This window comes from Stegostoma tigrinum, chromosome 6 (assembly GCF_030684315.1).
Source record: "Stegostoma tigrinum isolate sSteTig4 chromosome 6, sSteTig4.hap1, whole genome shotgun sequence".
NCBI lineage: Eukaryota > Metazoa > Chordata > Chondrichthyes > Orectolobiformes > Stegostomatidae > Stegostoma > Stegostoma tigrinum.
The window spans coordinates 14769358-14791581 of NC_081359.1; the positions used below are offsets into that span (position 1 = coordinate 14769358).

The window sequence follows — 22224 nt, forward strand, 5'->3', positions numbered from 1 at the left end:
TGCACGTCCCCCCATCCCACCTCCATCCCCTGTACACGGTGGGGCAGTGTCCCAGGGCCAGGCCCTGAAACCAGGAGCAGCAGTGCCCTGTGTCTGCAACACCTATCGCTGCCGATGCCCAACTCCAGTCTCAACCAGTCTGCTCCTCATCTCCAAGTTCCGCTTTGCAATGCAGCCCATTTCGTGGATGAGCAGCCACAACTTGGTCCTTCCTCCTACCAGTGATTCACTCCCTTCCCTGGGATCAGAGCAAATGGAATGGCCCAGGTACACTGGCCCAGTGATGTCTAGTTGCCCACCATCAGAACAAAAGGGAGAGAGAGTCTGGGGTGCAACTGGCACACTAACACACAATGATGACTCACGATGTCAAAATGCAACTCAGACACTGGCAGCGCGTGCAAATAATGTTTACAAGAAAGGCAACGAAAACTAGAAAAAGAAGCAACTCAAAGCATCAACAAGGTTAAAATTCAATGACATTAAGCACAGCGACTTAAAGCGAGGACTTACTCCACTTTAAAAAGTCACCCACCAAAAGCTCTTTGGGCAGATTTGACCGAGTTACTGACAGTGTGTGCAGGTGAAACCAATGCAGACAGTAGATCCTGTCAATATTCTCTTTGTTGTCTCTCACTTTCAATTTTACATTTTAATAGTGACACACTTTAAAAGTACCCCATTACAATTAAACCTCTTTGAGACATTCTGAGATGAAGAATGATGCCATAGAAATGTGGTTTTCTTTCTTCTTTTTTGTTGCTACCTTTGGATTAGGGATGACTGTGGTTTGATGAATCTCAAACGGCTGAGAGGCCGAAAGCGCTATCTACTGACACTACCATGTGTAGGCCCATGGCTGCTGGAAGAGTTGGGTAGATGGATCATTTGGAAGTTTGTGCAATCTGTCCAACACCTTATTTAAATCTCTGCACGTTCTTGACAAGTCTCTTGAGAGGCTTCCCAAACAAGTGCTTCCCATTTTAGTCGGTCATAAACCAATAGGGATATCTAACCCTCCAAATGCTTCTTTGGCTGAATGACCACCAGAGGGCAGTCAAGGTCAACAATGGCACCTTCCATGGTAATGACTTTTAATGCCACCTCATGACTTACATTCCTCAACCATGGTTGTTGGTATATCATCATATCATACACTTGGAATGGACAGACAAGAAAAGGAGGGGTGTGGAATGGCTAGTGTGTAGAGGAAGGGGAATGGTGTGAAAAGGGATAAGAGGAAAAGAGGGCAGAAAAAGGAACAGAATGGGGGATTGGATCTAGAAAGTGGCAAGGGGGCAGGAGGAAGAAGAGGAGGAGGGGGTAAACAGGAGGAACAATGGAGGATAGAGTGGTGAGAGAGGGGTAGGGAGACAGTAATGAAAAGATAGACCTCAGTCCAATGTGTAACCCAGCTTCTCAATGCAACAACAACGGGGATAGCATCTATTTCAACAACTCTATCAGGAAGACTGCCTAAAAACACAGGCACTGTAAACTTTACCAGGCCTCCCATGGCGCTACTCTTTCTGGCTTTAGCATTCATCCCACATCATCCAAAATATTGTCAGAAGCACTGATTCACAACAATTGCAGAAATCAACTTGAGCAGTGTTGAAAGGTCTGTGATTGTTAAATTAAATTCATATTATAATCACACGGGAAAGAGAAAAGACAGTGGAAGTGGATTCATTGGAATTTCCAAAGGGAACAAATAACTGTTGAGAAAGGGAAGTTTGCAGTTATGGAGAAGGGACAGCAGAATGGAACTGATTGGGTATTCGCTCAAGGCTTGTCACAGGCAATGATGAGCTGAACGATGAGAAATTGATCTAGTCTTCCCATTCGATTTTACCTCCCACTTCTACTTCCAGCTCTCAGTACAGAAGAAAATGGTGAGATGCTGATGTCGTTTAAGAATCGAAGGAGGAGGCATGGTTGGAGAGACTGCAGTTCGCTGATGGAGTTTGTGGTCTTGGTGTTGGATGCATGTAGCGACATTGGAAAGTGCTAGTTCCAGAGAGCGTGAGGTGGCTGTAGAATATGTCAGAGGCAGTCATGGAGTTGTTAACACTGACACTGAGCTCCCAGGCCTGGCAGAGCAAGTAAAATGGAAGGTAGGATGGGGGAAGAGTACAAAACAACTTTCTTAAACTGATTCTATCTTGTGAACACAGAACTCTGTGACTTTAATTTCTGCTACTGTTCTGATGGCATTTCTGTCCTTAATCTCTTGTGAACTGCTGTTTGTACCGAAAGAAAAAATACTGACTTGCAATCAGAGGATCCCTACAGTGTGGAAACAGGGCCTTCAGCCCAATAAGTCCATACCGAACTCAGTGCACTCACCCCTCTATAATCCATGTAAGCTACACATCCCCAAACACTCCAGGCAATTTAGCATGGCCAACCCACATAGCCTGCACATCTGGACTGTGGGAGGAAACCGGAGCACCTGCAGGAAACCCACACAAACACAGGGAGAACGTGCATACTCCATACAGACAGTCGCCCAAGGCTGGAATTGAACCAGGGTCCCTGGTGCTCTGAGGCAGCAGTGCTAACCACTGTACCACCATGCTGCATTTACATAGTGTTTTTAACATAGCAAATCTTCCCAAGGTGCTCCACTGGAACATTATCTTCACCTCAAGGTATGCAGAGGTATTAGAATAAATGACTAATGGTGAGTCTGATTTTAAGGAGTCCTTAAAGGGGGCAAGAGAAAGGCTGAGACGTTTGGAGAGGAAATTCTAGAGCTTGGGGCCAGGCCAGTCACCAATGAGGGAGCCGTGGAAATCGTGGGATGCTCAAAAGGCCAGATTGGGTCTAGGCCCAAAACGTCAGCTTCTGTGCTCCTGAGATGCCGCTTGGCCTGCTGTGTTCATCCAGCCTTACACTTTGTTATCTCGGATTCTCCAGCATCTGCAGTTCCCATTATCTCTGAATGCAGAGAGCTGTGGGTCTCCATGAGGTTACAGTGATAGGGGAGAGGCAGATTGGCTTGGGAGGGATTTGAAAACCAGGATAGTAACGTCTAAGAGCACAACACTGTTTGGCTAGGGAGCTTCTTGGTGGGTTGGGTTGGGAGATCTGAATGACCAACTAGCCCTTTCACCCAGAATGGCCCCCACAAGGTTTCATTTGTAGCCATGGCTGTTGCTTGAATGAGACGGTCATGTGGGAAAATGTAAAAAAAATACAAATTTGCAACAAATCGAGCGAGGGCAGCGGGCGCTGTATTGTAGAAAACGCAGGTCACGATCAGCTGCACCTTTCAGTATTGAAAGATTAGTATCAGAGATAATGGGAACTGCAGATGCTGGAGAATCCAAGACAACAAAATGTGAGGCTGGATGAACACAGCAGGCCAAGCAGCATCTCAGGAGCACAAAAGCTGACGTTTCGGGCCTAGACCCTTCATCAGAGAGGGGGATGGGGAGAGGGAACTGGAATAAATAGGGAGAGAGGGGGAGGCGGACCGAAGATGGAGAGTAAAGAAGATAGGTGGAGAGAGTATAGGTGGGGAGGTAGGGAGGGGATAGGTCAGTCCAGGGAAGACGGACAGGTCAAGGAGGTGAGATGAGGTTAGTAGGTAGATGGGGGTGCGGCTTGGGGTGGGAGGAAGGGATGGGTGAGAGGAAGAACAGGTTAGGGAGGCAGAGACAGGTTGGACTGGTTTTGGGATGCAGTGGGTGGAGTGGAGGAGCTGGGCTGGTTGTGTGTTGCAGTGGGGGGAGGGGACGAACTGGGCTGGTTTAGGGATGCAGTTGGGGAAGGGGAGATTTTGAAACTGGTGAAGCCCACATTGATACCATTAGGCTGCAGGGTTCCCAGGCGGAATATGAGTTGCTGTTCCTGCAACCTTCGGGTGGCATCATTGTGGCACTGCAGGAGGCCCATGATGGACATGTCATCTAAAGAATGGGAGGGGGAGTGGAAATGGTTTGCGACTGGGAGGTGCAGTAGTTTGTTGCGAACTGAGCGGACGTGTTCTGCAAAGCGGTCTCCAAGCCTCCGCTTGGTTTCCCCAATGTAGAGGAAGCCACACCGGGTACAGTGGATACAGTATACCACATTGGCAGATGTGCAGGTGAACCTCTGCTTAATGTGGAACGTCATCTTGGGGCCTGGGATGGGGGTGAGGGGGGAGGTGTGGGGGCAAGTGTAGCATTTCCTGCGGTTGCAGGGGAAGGTGCCAGATGTGGTGGGGTTGGAGGGCAGTGTGGAGCGAACAAGGGAGTCACGGAGAGAGTGGTCTCTCCGGAAAGCAGACAGGGGTGGGGATGGAAAAATGTCTTGGGTGGTGGGGTCGGATTGTAGATGGCGGAAGTGTCGAGGATGATGCGTTGTATCCGGAGGTTTTTGGGGTGGTGTGTGAGAACGAGGGGGATCCTCTTTGGGTGGTTGTGGCGGGGGCGGGGTGTGAGAGACGTGTTGCGGGAAATATGGGGGACGCGGTCGAGGGCGTTCTCGATCACTGTGGGGGGAAAGTTGCGGTCCTTGAAGAATTTGGACATCTGGGATGTGCGGGAGTGGCATGTCTTGTCGTGGGAGCAGTTGCGGCGGAGGCGGAGGAATTGGGAATAGGGGATGGAATTATTGCGCCCGGGAACCCTGCAGCCTATTGGTATCAATGTGGACTTCACCAGTTTCAAAATCTCCCCTTCCCCTACTGCATCCCTAAACCAGCCCAGTTCGTCCCCTCCCCCCATTGCACCACACAACCAGCCCAGCTCTTCCCCTCCACCCAGTGCATCCCAAAACCAGTCCAACCTATCTCCGCCCCCCTCACCTGTTCTTCCTCTCACCCATCCCTTCCTCCCACCCCAAGCCGTACCCCCATCTACCTACTACCCTCATCCCACCTCCTTGACCTGTCCATCTTCCCTGGACTGACCTATCCCCTCCCTACCTCCCCACCTATACTCTCCACCTATCTTCATTTCTCTCCATCTTCAGTCCGCCTCCCCCTCTCTCCCTATTTATTCCAGAACCCTCACCCCATCCCCCTCTCTGATGAAGGGTCTAGGCCCGAAACGTCAGCTTTTGTGCTCCTGAGATGCTGCTTGGCCTGCTGTGTTCATCCAGCCTCTCACTTTGTTGTCTAGTATTGAAAGATTGTCGCTTTCTTGGCCTTCAGTTGCCCCCTGATTAAACAGGATATGAGAGAGAGAGTGTGTGTGAGATGTTACAAACTGGTCGATTGCTTCCAGTTTTGTGCAGTTAGTTGCGGAACATCGAATCTAAAAGGGATTTGAAACCGCAACATTAATCTGTGACTGGTTACTAACACGCTTAATAACCCGGCCAGCAGCTGCCGGCCCTGCTGTGAAGCTTTTGGTGGATGTAATGCACCAAAACAAACAAACAAAAACAATAGGATTGCGGTGGCTCCGGGAAATGCTGGAGGAGGAGTTGGGGGCTGGGTAGAGAGGGATTCTCGGAGACACAGCGCAATGATACTCACAGGATACCGCCTGGGACAGCGCTAAGCAAAGCAGCGCTACGCAGTAGGGCGTCCTGGCCATGGCGAGAGGCTGAGAGAGGGACAGCAGCGTCCCCACACAATCCGGGATCCCGCGGGCTCTTTCCGACCTGGCCCAGGGGTCAGTGATCTAAAACTGCCCCGGGATGGAGGAGGGCCGGGGGAGGGAGCTGGGAGGAGAGGCTTCCAATCTTGCTCGAATCAGAGTCCAGCTCAGCCAGAAAGGAAACGTGGGAGTGTGTCTGTCTGAGTTGGATTGCATCTCTGAAATTGTCTGCGTATATCTGTGTGTGTGTGTGTTCGATTACTTCTCTGAGAGTATCTGCACATATCTGTGTGTTAGATTGCATCTCTCAGAGTATCTGCATATATCTGTGTGTATGCGTTGGATTGCATCTCTGAGAAAATCTGCGTATATCGGTACGTGTGTGTATTGGAATGCATCTCAGAGATTATCTGCAGATCTGTGTGTGTGAGTGTTGGATTGCATCTCTGAGAGTATCTGCATGTACCTGTGTGTGTTGGATTGCATCTCAGAGTATCTATGTATCTGCGTGTTGGATTGCATCTCTGAGGGTATCTGCTTATATGTGTGTGTGTGTGTGTGTGTGTGTATTGGATTGCATTGCTTGAGAGTATCTGCGTATATTTGTACATGTGTATATTGGAATACATCCCTGAGATTATTTACATGTATCTGTGTGTGTGTGTGTGTGTGTTGGAATGCATCTGAGTGTACCTGCATGTGTCTGTGTGTGTATTGGATTGCATCTCTGAGAGTATCTGCGAATATCTGTGTGTGTGTGCGCGCGCGCGCGTGTTGGATTGCATCTCTGAGAGTATCTGCGAATATCTGTGTGTGTGTGTTGGATTGCATCTCCGAGATTATCTGCGTATATCTGTGTGTATTGGATTGCGTCTCGTGAGAGTATCAGCGTATGTGTGTGTATTGGATTGCATCTCAGATTATTTGCATATATCTGTGTGTGTGTGTGTTGGAATGTATCTCTGAGTTTATCTGCATGTGTCTGTGTGTGTATATTGGATTGCATCTCTGAGAGTGTCCGTATATATCTGTGTATATTGGATTGCATCTCTGACAGTATCTGCATGTATGTGTATGTGTGTGTGTGCGCGCATGCGTGTTGGATTGCATCTCTGAGAGTATCTGCATATATGTGTGTGTTGGATTGCATCTCTGAGATTATCTGCGTATATCTGTGTGTGTGTTAGTTGGATTGCATCTCTGAGATTATCTGCGTATATCTGTGTGTATTGGATTGTGTCTCGTGAGAGTATCACCGTCTGTGTGTGTATTGGATTGCATCTCAGATTATTTGCATATATCTGTGTGCGTGTGTGTGTTGGAATGTATCTCTGAGTTTATCTGCATGTGTCTGTGTGTGTATATTGGATTGCATCTCTGAGAGTGTCCGTATATATCTGTGTATATTGGATTGCATCTCTGAGAGTATCTGCGTATATGTGTGTGTGTTGGATTGCATCTCTGAGATTATCTGCGTATATCTGTGTGTGTGTTAGTTGGATTGCATCTCAGATTATCTGCATATATCTGTGTGTGTGTTTTGGATTGCATCTCGTGAGAGTATCCGCATATATCTGTGTATGTGTATTGGATTGCATCTCTGAGATTATTTGCATATATCTGTGTGTTTGTATTGGATTGCGTCTCTGAGAGTACCTGCATATATCTATGTGCGTGTGTCCATCACAAAGACCATCTACGTTCACCTCTGTTATACTTCACAATTTCACTTATTCAAAACTCTGTTGCCTGTTGACACTAGCACGTTCAGTAATCATCCTTGTGCTTGCTAATCTATATTGTCTGGCCATATCATTATATTATATTGTTTATCTTTATATCTTTCTATGGCCTTTCCCTTCCTATCTTTGTAATCAACTTCAGTCTCACAACCATCTTAAGATATCTCTGCTTTTCCAGCTGGCTTCTTGTGCTTTCCCTGCTTCCCTTCACTCTGTCCTCAGGCATCAAGTTTCTAAGCTCTGAAGATCTCTCCCCAACCTTCAACATCACTTTCACCTTCCTTGGGACTCCAACCATGTTGTGCAAAGACATTTATCTCTCATTTGGTTCTTTTGCCAATTATTTTCATTCAAGGAAATCCCACCTGGGTATGAATGGGAGGAATGGAGAAGCCTGGAGAGTGATATTATTGGGGGGCTTCCAAACACAGAAAAAGCAATGAAGAACCTGAACATTCCCAAAGCTTTCCACCACTGGGGGGGGTTTCATTGCCTTCTTGATGGGTCTGGTGGAGATTAATTGATAAGGGATTAATAGCCATAATCAGTCAACAACCCAATAACATCCCATGTGGCTACTAGGATGGGATAATTGGACGATGACTTGAAGGGGGGAAAATGGGGAAGCAGCAGAGGGCTGGCATAAATTGAACAGTTCGTCCAAATAGCCAGCACAGGAATGATGGACTGAATGTGCTGCATATAAGAACATAAAACAGTAGAGCACAGTGCAGGCCCTTCGGCCCATGATGTTGTGCCAACCTATTATCCTACTAAGATCAAACTACCCTGCATACCCTGCATTTTACTATCCTCCATATGCCTATCCAAGAGTCACTTAAAACTCTCTAAAGTATCTGACTATCTGACAGCATCTTTCCATGATTCTATAACTTTGAAGTGAATTGGATGAATCGTGGCATTTTATCCACTAAAAACCTTGACATTAATTGCATCATTTGTGGGTGAGCACCTCAGGTTGGGAGTAGTGCCTTCATTCTGACTCAGACAAAGTCCCGTTCTTGTACCTCCTTCAAACCAACTTGCATTCATATAGTGTCCTTAATGGAAGAAATGTAACAGGTGTAATGAACAGGGAGAAGGAGTGACACAAAGCCAAGGTGTAGGGAAAATGGCATTGGAGATTTTGGAATTGAGACAGAACACTGGAAAGGAATGGGATTTAGAGAGGGTGTTCCAGAATATAGGATGCAATGTAAGAGGGAACGAAAATGACTGAAAAAATTCAAGGGTGGGATGATAGAATTAAAAGTTGAGGAAGGAGAAGAAGGTTGGATAGAGAAGTGAGTGGATTCGAAAACATAGAAGATGATTGAGGGTGTGATACAGGAGCGTTGCAAGGTGTGGGTGAGTATTGGAGGCTGTGGGGGAATTGAAGAGTGCAGGAGGAGGTGCAAGATTGGAAGAGGTTGCACAGAGATGAAGGAGGATGAGAATGCAAAAGGTTTTGAAAGTAATTAGCATGATTTTGAATTCAGTACCTTGGAGAACTCAGAGTCATCGTATGTCATCAAGAGATAGTTGGAAAACCTTTGAATGAAATATTAAATGGGATCCCAGTTCCTCCCTTAAGTGGATGTAAAACAGGAGGGAATAACAAGCAGCTGAAATTTGAGCCTCTCTGAGTTTTATGATGGCTGGCATGACAACTCGTAGAGAAATGCTCACCAATCATAGTTAATGTCTCAACTGCTATGAGGCTGAGACAGGGACAAAGAGGCTGATGATGGCTATTATCCTTCCAGGCATTGCCGGGACAGGTGTAACTTGAGCAGCTGAGATGGTAGAGTCAGTGCAAAGAGAATAACATTAATTGAGGCTACTCAGTGTTCTGTTCACAAAAATTCTGATTCGTTCACAACTTGACACCAATATACAGAATATACAGAGGGCAATTCATTGATGGGATGGAGACAGAGAGTTGAGAATGAACAGTAGACAAAGAGAAATTGACCCTGTAGCAGCTAACAAACACATACACACACTCACAATGGGTAACCTTCTGCTGTGGTGTCATGGATACATTCACTTGGAAATTACAGCAACAAGGGCCAATTTTATAGATTGGCAGATTACACACCAACGACTCGAGCCTTTTTGGCCATCTCAAACCTAAGTGCAGCACTGAGGGAGTAGTAAACTGCAGAGGTGTTGTCTTTTGAATGAAATATTAAATGGGGTCCCATTCCTCCCTTAAGTGGATGTAAAATGCTCACATGGCACTGTTTTAAAGAGCAAGGGAATTCGATCCACCACTCTGGATCATAATTATCTTTCAGCTGGCATCACAAAAACATTATCAAGCATTTATCTTACCACTGACTGTGGGATCTTGCTATGTACACTGTTCTCGTATTGCAGCAGTGACTACACTGCCAAAGCACTTTTATGTAAAATGTCTGTAAAATGCTATAGTGTGTCCAGAGATCCTGACAGGCACCAATCAAATCCTTTTTTCTCTAATAGTTGGAAAATGTGAAGTTCACTTGGAGGAAAAGCATAACATATTCAGAACTGTTCGATGATGCATGTCACTCAGGTCCACGCCCCATTCTGGGATGGACAGTTTTCACTCCATGATTTGTCTTCATTGCTGTACTTCCCTAATTAGACTCTCATTTACCCCTTTCCCTTTGGAATATTTCACCCAGTTGTGTTAAAAACAAGAGCAGACGGCTGTTAAAAAATTGTGATTTTTATTTGGCAGATAAAAATGCAAGGAGTCCGATTAGCATCACAGGTAAAGTGTTAGGTTGCAAGCGTTCAAGGAGAGTCCGTTCAGCGGGCAGGTCAATTGGACATTCTCCATAGAGTTAAACACTTCTCAATCCATTTTCCTTTTAGCGCGTCAGGAATCCTACCTACAATACAATTTATTCAAAATTTTTCTAAAACACAATAAACCAATTCTATCACTAGGACAGTGATTCCGTTAAAAAACAGATACATAATAACGGACAACTCCTTGCAACGTCAAAGGAATTTGGTCTACCTACAATTGTGATCTTTTTCCATTCCTTTAGATAAAAATACGATTACAAATGAAGATTTCAGTCCTGCTTTCTGTTAAAACTGAAGCAGGAGGCATGGGGTCAGTACATATGCCACAGCAGAATGCCTGGGTCCTAACTCTATAACTGTCATTAGTGATGGTGCTAACAAGTGACTTCTTCCACTGTGTGTGAATAACACTCCATTTTGCATAGCCCTGAATAGGAATGCATCAGTGCAAGATCACTGCACCTTCAGTCATTATATTGTGTCAGGTGGACTGTAGTACCACTCCTGTTTACACCCTTGGCACAGTATACTCAAATCTGAGGGCTTTATAAACTGCACATACAATACAACAGAGAAATGGCACAGAGTCTTTTCTTCCAACTACAGATAAAAGATTCAGCCTGAGTGACTCAAATCAATAATCATTGAGACAGGACTCATGGTGCACATAGGCCTCACATACACACACTGGCACCAACTGTAGAAGACAGCAGTGCCCGTGAGCTCGATGGATCAGACACTGTGGTAACACTGGGCTCCTCTCGCTATAAACAGAATCCTCAATCCAGGAGGGGAGAGGAGCGATTTGGGGTATGATTCAGGAAATTGTACGGTTAATGGATGTCTTTCCTGTCGCCCTGCAGGGAAGTGGGCTGAATACTAACTGATGTTGACATGTCCAAAGGGTATATTTGCAAGGCTGTACTGAGACTCAGACACCACCTCTCCCTTAGGTGGGATAGAGGTCAGGAAGCTCCCTTTCTGTCCTGGCCTCTTGTCTGGTGATGTTATCAGAGTTCCCTCTTGTGTGCTTGCAGCTGGTGAGATTCTATTGCTTCCTTACTTGAATACTCAGCTCTGTTTGGAGCCACACAGCATTACAATGGAGTTGCTTGAAGATTGGTTCACTTTCAATGATCATTGAACTGATCACTCCCTGAAGCAGGTAATAAAATAGTTGCCTTAAAAGGCAAATAGCTAGTCTCTGGTACCATCAAATGACTAAAGTGCACACTAACTGTCTGTGAAGATATTGTTAAGATCATAAGGAAAGTGTGTAAGTTGAATGTCCCAAATCTGTACATATCTTACGAATTATGTTCTGCGCTTTAAACCTCATTTTCAGTCTGCGGTTGCTAAATAACCAGCACCTTCAGCTATAAAATAATACTCTTGGCATCCTCAGGTCTTTCTTAAGGCAGTTAGTCACACGGAATTGGTTGAAGATCCTGAGTTTTGACTTATGTAACACTGAAGAGACTTATCACCAATTGGATGCTCCCTAGGAAAAGAAAACAACATGCAGGTTTCAATTGACTTGCCAGTACTGTTTGTCACACAGTTGAGATAGTCGCCATCTAAATTCACTAAACTTTATAGCTGGCTATGAGGCTGTTAGGATGTATAGACATTTATAAATGGGGACAGTGAATGCAAAAACAAGGTTAGCTAAATGTTTAGGAAACACTGGATGGATCTCAGCTGGAGTATTGTGTCCAATATTCCAACCAAAGGCCTTTAGAAAGGATGGTAAGGTGCAGAGGCGATTTACTAGATTGGTTTCAGAGATGCTGGGCTTCCGTCATATGAAGAGTCTGGAGAACTGCCCTTCCAGCAGAAAAGTTAAGTAGCGATTTAATAGGCATTCAAATTCATGAAGAGTTTGATAAAGTAAATAAGAAGAAACTACATGCAGTGACAGGAGGGTTGGTATCCAGAGGACACAGATTTAAGTAATTCACAAGGGAATTGGAGGTGACATGGAATGGGCTACCTGTCAGGGTGGTGCAGGCTGATTCAACAGTAACCTCTAGAAGGAAGATGGAGAAATACCTGAAAAGGAGAATAGGTCTATGGAAAAAGAGAACGGGAGTGGGGCAAATCTGATAGCTCTTTCAAATAGCTGAAACAGTTAAAATGAATTAATGCCTTCCATCTTTATCATTCCATGATTCTACCTGTTCCTTCACAGGCTGCAACTCTTCAGTCAAAAAGTAATGGAAATCTGTCACTGGGGAGTGGGGGGGTAGAAATGGGACTTGCCCATTCACCCTATTTTCACAGGTGGTTGACATGTATCGCCCCCAAAATAAAGGCACGATCCACGTTCCTGTTGATGTCCATGTGTGATTGATGAATCACAGGATGACAATGTGGGAGCAGGAATGTGTTTACAGCCCAGGTATCAGGCCGCTCAATCCAACTGTTTATGTTCCACAATAGTCTCTTCCCATCCTATCCAATTCAACAAATTTTTGAAGGGATGGGTTGGTGTAGGAAGGAAGAATTTGAAGAAGATGCAACTCTTACTGGCTGCCATACTTGGTCCTCTTGAACTTATTCTTCGTATACTGAGCATGCTGCAATTCCAGGGTTTGTACAGCAGCTAAAATCTGCTTTGACACTTTATATGTCTCTTGAGGATCATCAATGATGAATGATGAATATTCCTCCTGCTCCGGACCATCATACACAGACTTGCTGCCACACGCCTCTGATAATGGGGGAAACACGAGGTGATTAATTTAAGAAACAGAACAGCTACTTGAATTTCTACAGCATCTTTAACACAGTAACATGTCCCCAGGGCAATTCAAAGAAGCACTGTCAGATACAGTTGACACAGTCACAGGGTGAAATATTAGGAAAGGGAAACAGGCAGGTCTCAAGCAATGTCTTCCTTAAGGAGAAGTGGATAATTTTAGAGAAGGAATTCCAGAGTAGAGGACCAGACAGTTGTAGGCATGATCACCAAAGGAAATCAAGAATGTCCAAGAAATCAGAGTTTGATGGGTGCAGAGACAATGGCTAAACTTAAAAAAAAATTAGCCAAAAAACCATAGGCACTCCATATTTAACAATGCCCCACTTAACAATGGTTTGCTTTAACATTATTAAGATACTGGGGTCTGAACTTCAGTTGGGTATCACCAGTTCATCTTTAGTGTTGTTTACAATGGACAGTATCTGACCCAACTGCCCTTTTTTTGGCACAACCTCTTGCTCTCCTGAGGGCCCGCTTTCCAATTTATCTCCCCATGCTGTACCAGGGAGCACACCCTTCCCCATTCCAGCCCCCACCGTGACGACCTGCTGCAGCCACCAGCCGTCATTGCCAGTAGGACATAGGGGAGCAGCACCCCCTGGCTGGCCGGAGGCCACAGGTATATAGGCAGTCCCAGCCCATACCTGAAATTCACTGCCCCACTCTCTGTTCTGCTTATCAGATCACTCTCCACTTCCATCACACCTCATTTGCCATCCCTTTCTTTGGATCCCTTGGCATGCTGTTCTCCACTCATCCCTCCCAATGCCCTTTGATGGACAGCCCAACACACTTTCCTTCTGTAACAGTGATTTAATAATTTCCTATTTTGCCCTATGGATCCAATAGAAATCAATGCCATATTTTCAATTAAAAATGTCACATTTCATTGGCAATTACATTGGCATCAAACAGTTCTTTGAAACAGCCATTTTCTCATATGCTTATACAGCTGTGCAGAATATTCTGACCAACATGCTCTACCTGTATAACAGCATCTTCATTTTACATTGTTAACTGGTTGTGGATCAGTGATTAATTTTACACTTTTAATCAATTACTGCTTGTGAGGGACATTATGAAGATTTGATTAGTTGCGGGATCCATTTGGAAGCTCTTACCTACATGGTCCCTAGAGCAACCGTTCACTGGCGTGGCAGGAACTTGGAGATTACATGTTCAGTGCCATTGTGATGCCAAGCATGTAGGCAGCATGTCCCAGTGACTAGTGGACCATATCCAACACATCCACTCACATCACCATTTACAGTGGGTAGCATGCCAACCCATGCTTGCAAGTGTCAGGAAAGTGTACCCAAAATGACGTATAGTTCTGCTACTGGAAACCATTTAATCCAGCCTGGGCTAAGAGTTACACCAGAAACCATTTTAAGATCATCTGGCAAGGCTGCAGTGTGACACATTTTTGCGTCTTATATAGACAGAAAGGAATTTGTATTTTAATTTCTCCTTTTTCAGTAAAAGGGGTCACAGAGACAGTCAATCCTTGCTGCATTCCCATGGAAACACCCTGATCAATCTGAATCTACCTGCCAGCTCTGTGAATTAGGATTGACAGTTAACCATTCTTGCTGCACCTCTATTGCGACCAACGGCCCAACTAATCAGCACCTCTCTCACAACGAATAAAATGGTGTCTTTTTTTTCCCCACAAGTCTATTTCTCCTGTACTAGTCCTGATGAGTGCAAAGCAAAAAGCTTCAACTTCTTAGATAACAAAGTGTGAAGCTGGATGAACACAGCAGGCCAAGCAGCATCTCAGGAGCACAAAAGCTGACGTTTCGGGTCTAGGCCCGAAACGTCAGCTTTCGTGCTCCTGAGATGCTGCTTGGCCTGCTGTGTTCATCCAGCCTCACACTTTGTTATCTTGGATTCTCCAGCATCTGCAATTCCCATTATCACAAGCTTCAACTTCTTGTATCCTTTTAATGATACTTCCAAGAGTTTGCATATACTTCACCTTGTAGCTTCTCTAACTTAGTCCTGTAGTTGTTGTAGAGTGAATATATGTGCTCAGTCTCCCTGTCGCCATCCACATCGAGCTGGATGTTAGCTGGTAGTCCACTGCACAGAACCAGAAAGATCACTTCAATCACACAGCATTCTCATCTTTGCAATTAATTTAAGTTAATTCTGGGCATCCCTCTGCAACGAGAACACTCAGCTCATTTTTGGGCAGCTTGGAAATAACTGTCAAAATCCTGGAGATCATACACACTGGAGATTCACTGGGATTTTCAGTGCCAAGAGGCTCCAGAGATAAAAAGTGGCTAAACAGGCTGGGTGCTCCAATGGATGGAGTGTCTAAAACCAGGAGTCAAGTCTCAGGGTCAAGGATTTGCCATTTCGGATTAAGATGAGAAGAAATATCTTCATGCAGAAGGGATAGTCATTGCGTATTTTTCAAGATCGAGACAAATAAATTTTTGGTCACTTAGGAGTCAATCAATAAAGGGTTAATGTGGGAAAGGGGAGTTAAGTCCAACGATCAGCCATGATTATTTTGAATGTTAGGGCAGAACAGAGGGTCTGTAGGGCCCTGGCTATATTCATAAATCATGTATTTTACTTAGACAATGAAATTGGAGCTCTTTCTATTCAAGAGAGGTTTAGAAAAGGACTGACGGAGAGGTTTTAGTGAAGTAAATGGCAAAATTAGTTCCACTGGTATGTGAGAAAATAAGTAGAGGGTATAAAGTTATTGTACGGATAAAAGTAACAGGTTAGGTAAAATTATTTTAAATGCTAATGGTGATAGGATATCAAAGGTTAAACTAGAAACAGTAAAGGCAGCAGAATGCAGGATTTTTTTTAACAAGGAAGAGAGAGCATAAAAATGTGATAAAGGAAATCTTTGAAAAGCCTTAGTGTGAGGCAGAGCAACAGAACTCATGGATCATTCTTTACAACTCTGTCACAATGAGCCAAATGACCTTCTTAACTGGAAAATTCTTTGTTTTGCAGCTGAAGGGTAGGAGAATCCTGGATTGCACCTCGTCATTTCCCTCTGTGAGTACTCTCTATCCGATGCTGCAGTGCTGTTCATTACAAACTGCTGATCACCAGCATAAGGTGCAACAACCCTTACCCTGTACAAGGAGTACAGCCTGGGGCGGTGTCTGAACTTGTCTTACAGCATAACCAATGGCCATTGAGATAGGCAGAAGGATGGTACGTGGTCAATCGCTTCTTGTTGCATTGACTAACTTTAGTCAAGATGTCGATCCAGTCTTTTGCCTCCACACAGTTGTTGGCCTGAATGTACAGTGCTCTCTCTGGCTGAATAACTTGAAACATCTGAATTAAACATCACAAAATAATGGTTAAACTCTGGTTTGAACCAAAGCTCAACAATGTTTGAGACTAACATTCCTAGATTTTCTGAAACTCAGCTGGCTGAGTGTGGTTTTGTCCTGTGATTAGGAAAGCTCATTCCGCAAGAGAGGAACAACATCAGTCCCAGATTAACTGGAATTATTTCCCAATTAAACATGGTGATGGCTGGAGCCATTATTTTCAGTGCCCCCCCCCTTCTTAATTGAACACTGTCTGCATCCTGCCACCTGATTACAGTCTTCAGTCAAACCAGATTGTTCACAAACTTAGTGTTCCATTTGATGCAGAGCTGAATTTCTGACCCCAAACTGACTCCATAACCAAAACCTCTACTTCGATGTCCATAATATTCCCAGCTCTGCACTTGTTTCCCATTAACTGCTTCAGAAATTAACGTTTTTGCTTTTGTGATCTCAAGACATAACCATACCATTGCACTCTTTGCTGGCCTCCCAGCTTCGCTCCTCTCCTGACATTGTCCCAGGACTCCTTCAGGTCCTGCTCACCCGGCATCTCACTGACTTATACTGGTGCAAAAACTTCCCTGGTATTAAAATTTCACCCATAGTTTGATCTTGTCTCCATTCACTCAGATACCTCTTGCACCCCCGCAACTCTCCAAGATTTCTACTTTCATCTAATTCTATTCTATATTCCTGATTCTAATTGCCTCACGACTGGTATGGTGGCTCAGTGGTTAGCACTATTTCGTCAGTGCCAGGGACCTGGGTTTGAGTCCACCCTCGGGCAACTGTCTGTTTGGAGTTTGCACATTCTCCCCACGCATGCGTGGATATCCTCCAGCGGCTCCGGTTTCCTCCCACAGTCCAAAGACGTGCAGGTTTGGATTGGTAATGCTAAATTGCCCACAGTGTCCAGGGGTGTGCAGGCTAGGTGGATTAGCCATGGAGAATGCGGGGATGGGGTGGGGTTGGGTGGGTTGCTCTTTGGAAGGTTGATGTCATCTCAATGGGCCAAATGGCCTGTTTCCACACTGTAGGGATTCTAGAATGCCAGATGTTAAGCTGTCTGGATTCCAGGCTCTGGACTTTCCTCCCTAAACCTTTCCACTTTGCCTTCTCTCTCTCCATCTCTTAAGATCACCCTTAAAACCTCTCTTGTTGGTAGAGATTTTGGTTTCTCATCCCGATTTCTGCTTCTTTGGTTCAAGTGTTAATTTTTGTCTGATTTACAGTGCTGTGAAGTGTCCTGTGGTGCTTTCCAATGCGTAAGGTGCTATATGAAGAACGTAGATGTGATTGTACCTTTGACCCCATCACTGGTGACCTCTTAATGATTGGAAACAATCTGTTTACAATCAGTCTGCCCCAGCTTTCCATAATTTTAACCAATTCTTCCATAACGTCTGTAATTTCATTACATTTAACTCACATTTTTCATTTTGAAAGATTCTTCCTCCAGTTTTTCGACCGCAAGAATATTTTCAATTGGAATATTATACAAAGGGTGATCACCTGAAAAGACAATTGGGAAAAAGATTAATTTATTCTGCTGCCCACGGATTGAAATCAAAACCCAAGTCATTCACAGGTCCTGGGAAGCCTGGTTAAGTTCATTCACTATATCACAATGTAACTGATCAAACTCACAACAAATTACAATGACTATCCAGCTCAGAAATAGTCCATTCAGCCCATTTGATCCACGCTGGTGTTTATGCTCCAAGCAAATTCCTTTCACCACTCTTCACCTAATTCTAGCATTAATGTATCTTTCTATTCCTTGTTCCTTCATGTATTTATCTTCTTTCCCTTTGGTTGCATATACACTATTCACCTCAAACACTCCAATAGATGGTGAGTTCCACATTCTTACCAATCTCCGGGCAAAGCATTGGATTTATTGGTGACTATCCATACTGTATTGAAGTGTCATGGTGTTGGTCTTGTCCAGAAGTAGAAACATCTTCTCTACATCTACCCTATTGAACCCCTTCCTAATGTTAATGACCTCTTTACTCTGCATGTCATTACATGACCAGAGTTAGTAGGGAGTGGCAAATAAACTGTGGTGAGGTGCTGTGGGCATGTGAAGTCCACACGTGAGGGACGGACAATGCAAACTAATTTTTATTAGTAGGTACATTTCGCCCTCAGCAGTAAGGCCACGTTGAAAGTTTCTAGGGAACAGTTTGTCAGTGATGGGTGAGAAATTGTTTAAATGACTTAATCATAAGACTAAAAAGCATGCACACTTGACCAACAACAGAGGATGGCCATTGGAGTCAGACACATGAATGTACAACTGGACAACTGGCAGTAACGCAGTTAGGAGGCATAGCGGCGTGGAACATGACTAACAAGGAATATGTTATCCTTGCATGACATTAATTCTCTTGGTCAGGAAAGGAAAATTGTGTGATGGGCCACCTTTGTGCTTGTGATAGGTGAACTCGTGATTACTGAGTCGGAACCACCTCTTCTTAAAGTTCTTGATACCAAAGCGATTTCTTCCTTGGGCTCTCTTGATCATAAACCTAAATAGAAAACCATCAGTGTTAGTCAGGAAGGTCATCTTTACAGTCACCAAGAAAGTACATCAGGCAGGAAGTAAAACACTCTGAGAATAGTCAATGACGGAGTGACCTGGGAGAAAGTATTGAAAGGGCACTTTGTTCTGCAAATGATTATCTTTCACAGAACACATCCCATGAATGAATAAAAATAACACAACAACCTATGGAAGACAAGCACTGGAAAATGCCCTCTCTCTGTTTTGACTGGCTTACAGTCATTAACACTAACAAGATTCACAGAACTCTTTACTAAATTTGCAGGGTCAATGTGATTGTACTGTGTCTTTCTCATTCATTAATGGGATGTTGACATTGCTGTCGGGCCAACATTTAGTGCCTGTTCCTAACTGCCCTTGAGAAGTTGGTGGTGAGCTGTCTGCTTGAGCTGCTGAAGTCCATTTGGCGTGGGTTGACTCACAATACTGTTAGAAGTTCCAGAGTTTTAGCCAAACACACTGAATTAATGGCGATATGTTTCCAGGGCAGGATGATGAATGGCTTCGTGGGGTAGTAGTGTTCCCATGTATCTGCTGCCCTCATGCTTCAAGAAAGAAGTGGTCATGGGTTTGGAAGGTGCTGTCTAAGGAGCCTTGGTGAATTTCTGCAGTGCATCTTGTAGATTGTACACACTGCTGCTACTGGGTGTCGGTGGGGTGGGTGGGGGTAGATGCTTGTTGATGTGGTGCCAATCAAGCAGGCTGCTTTTTCCTGGATTGTGTCAAGTTTCTTGAGTGTTGTTGGAGCTCCATTCTTCCAGGCAAGTGTGAAGTATTCTAGCTCACCCCTGATTTGTGCATTGTAAATAGTGAACAAGCTTTGAGAGTCAGGAGAGGGATTACTCAGTGCAGAATTGATAACCTCTGTCCCCTCGCTTAACCACGGTCCTTGTACGGCTATACCAGTTCAGCTTCTGATCAGTCGTAATCCCCAGGATTTTGACAGTGGGAGATGCGGTGAAGGTAATGCTATTGAAAGTCAATGGTTAGATTTTCTCTTGTTGGATACAGTCATTGCCCGGCAACTGTATAGCACAAATATTTTTTGCCACTTGTTAGCCCAAACCTGGATATTGTCACAACCATCTTTCTTTGTGCCAAGTCTGACTTCAACCAGCAGAGTTTTCTGCCTGCTTCTGATGGACTCCAGCTTTGCTAGGCCTCCTTGATGCAACACTCGGTCAGGAAAGACCATGATATCAAGGGCAGTCTCACTCAGCTCACCTCTGGAAATCAGCTCTTTTCATGCTTGAACCAGGACTGCAGGTGGTCAAGCGCTCAGTGACTCTGGTGGAACACAAACTGAGCATTATTGAGCAGATTATTGCTAACCAGGTGCTGCTTAATGGCACTGTTTATGACATCTTCAGTCACTTTGTGATGATTGAGAGTAGATACATGAGAAGATAAGTGGCCAGATTGGATTTGCCCTGTCTTTTGGGTACAGGGTATTACTGGGCAATTTTCGACATTGTCAGGTAGATGCCTGTATCGGAGATGCTGGAACAGCTGGGCTATAGGCTCAGCAGGTTCGGGAGCACAAGCCTTCAGTACCATTGCTAGAACGTTGCCAGGGCCCGCAGTCTTTATTGTCAGGGCCCACAGTCTTTACAGTATCCAGTGTCTCTAACCATTCCTTGGTCTCATGGAATGAATCAAAAAGGCTAAAGACTGGCATCTGTGAGTCTGTGGACCTCTGGAGGAGGAGGCCATGTACCATGTTTACTCCCATTTCTTCCAAAAGATAAGAACAAAATGAAGTCAGAATTCTTTCCATGCTTGCTTATCCTTCGTCCTGTACACTTGTAACAGCTTCATTTAGGCACTGAACAGACAGGAGAATGGACAAATCTCTTTTTACTTTCTAAATATATGCAACAAATCACAAATATCAAAGAAACTCAATTTACCAACAGAACTAAACAGTGTTTTCTAAATATTTCTGAGATTACTACACCACAATTTTTGACATTGTCCCATCAATGTTAGTGGGTCCAAATCTGCAAAACCCCTTTCTTACGCCTCATGAACTGCAGTTGTTCAAAAAGCCAGTTCACCCCAACTTCTCAAGGGCAATTAGGAATGAGCAATAATTGTTGGACTTGCCAGTGATGCTCCCATCCCATCAATTAAAAAAAATATATATTATACCTTGATTATTGTGTAATTTAAGAATGAAGTTTGACCTCTTGCGATAGAGTTTGGCTAGGTCAATGCTGCTAATATTACCCAAAATGAAGCCTTCTCATCTTACTGCACAATCAATAAAGCACAATCTTCAAGGAGTTCAAAGGTTCTATGTATGAAGTTTCTGCTCTCCCTTGTAACTTGGCTCTCCATTGTCTAATCTCCACCTCACTCAACTCTGTCAGAGGAGAGAATTGTGGGCTGTTAAGGGTACGGGTGGAATATCCACTCTTTATTCTCTGCACCTTTAATCTTAACAGGGATTAAAAATCAGCATGCAATATCTTAAACAGCAACTGCAATGCATCTCACCTCAACAGGCTGGTACCACCAACTTTCTTTGCAATATCTTTTATGGTCCATGTAACTGCAGCCAGGAATTCAATTAGAAAGTCTAATGGTAACAGATAGAGAAGAAAACTTCGCGCATGTGAAGGAAATGACAACAGCAGGGACTCGAGAGTAATATTTACAGCAGGACAGAATGAACAGACAGGATCTCTTTTCTGCGGAAAAGTGAGATTTAAGGGTTGACCTGATTCAGAAACTTAAAATTCTGAAGGAGTTCATTAGGATAGACTGGAAAAAATGTGGGGACAATCAAAACTAGAAGATATTATAACAAGGTAGTCATCAATAATTGACTGGTCCACAAGGAGAGACCAAGAACCAATAACGAAGAGATTTTAAATAAAAATTGAAAGGCAACAGAAACTGATAGAGCAGATAAAATATGCCGAGCATGAACAAATTGGAAAAACCAAAAGAACTGCGGATGCAGGAAATCAGGAAGAAAAACAAAGCTGCTGGAAAAGCTCAGCAGGTCTGGCAGCATGTGTGAAGGAAAAAACAGAGTTAACATTTAGGGTCCGGTGACCCTTCCTCAGAACGGACCAGGTCTGAGGAACGGTCACCAGACCCGAAATGTTAACCCTGTTTTTCCCTTCATAGATGCTGCCAGACCTGCTGAGTTTTTCCAACAACTTTGTTTTTGTTTATGAACAATTTCGACTCTGAGCAGGGAAGGAACACACAGACACAATAGTGTGTCATTGAAGTGCTAGAATTTAGAAAGCTGACAGGTGATTTCATCAAATCTTTCAATATATTTAGCAGAGCAAACAGGGTAGATTGAGGAAGACAATTTCTGCTGGTTAGGGAGTCTCAGACTTGGATGGGCAACACAAAAATTAGGACCAGACTTTTCAGGAGCGAAATTAGGAAACATAGGGCAGTAGAAGTTGGAATTCTCTTCCACAAATGGCAATTAATGATAAATCAATTGTCGATATAAAGAAAAGATTGA

General features: G+C 44.2%; 2 protein-coding genes across 3 annotated transcripts in view; both read right to left on the reverse strand.

Moving 5' to 3' along the window:
- Positions 1-5664, reverse strand: part of pros1 (protein S) — a 66342-nt gene extending 60678 nt beyond the window's left edge. The window contains exon 1 of the mRNA XM_059646449.1: positions 5471-5664. Coding sequence (XP_059502432.1) covers positions 5471-5531 — 61 coding nt within the window. The 5' untranslated portion in view covers positions 5532-5664. The remainder of the gene's footprint in view (positions 1-5470) is intronic.
- A 4307-nt stretch (positions 5665-9971) lies between these two features.
- Positions 9972-22224, reverse strand: part of rasa3 (RAS p21 protein activator 3) — a 179622-nt gene continuing 167369 nt past the window's right edge. For both annotated transcript variants that reach the window (XM_048532325.2, XM_048532326.2), the window contains exons 19-24: positions 18590-18696; positions 17592-17674; positions 15952-16160; positions 14824-14927; positions 12608-12791; positions 9972-11579 (exon numbers count right to left, since the gene is read on the reverse strand). In XM_048532325.2, the coding sequence (XP_048388282.1) occupies positions 11504-11579; positions 12608-12791; positions 14824-14927; positions 15952-16160; positions 17592-17674; positions 18590-18696 (763 nt within the window). In that variant the 3' untranslated portion in view covers positions 9972-11503. The remainder of the gene's footprint in view (positions 11580-12607; positions 12792-14823; positions 14928-15951; positions 16161-17591; positions 17675-18589; positions 18697-22224) is intronic.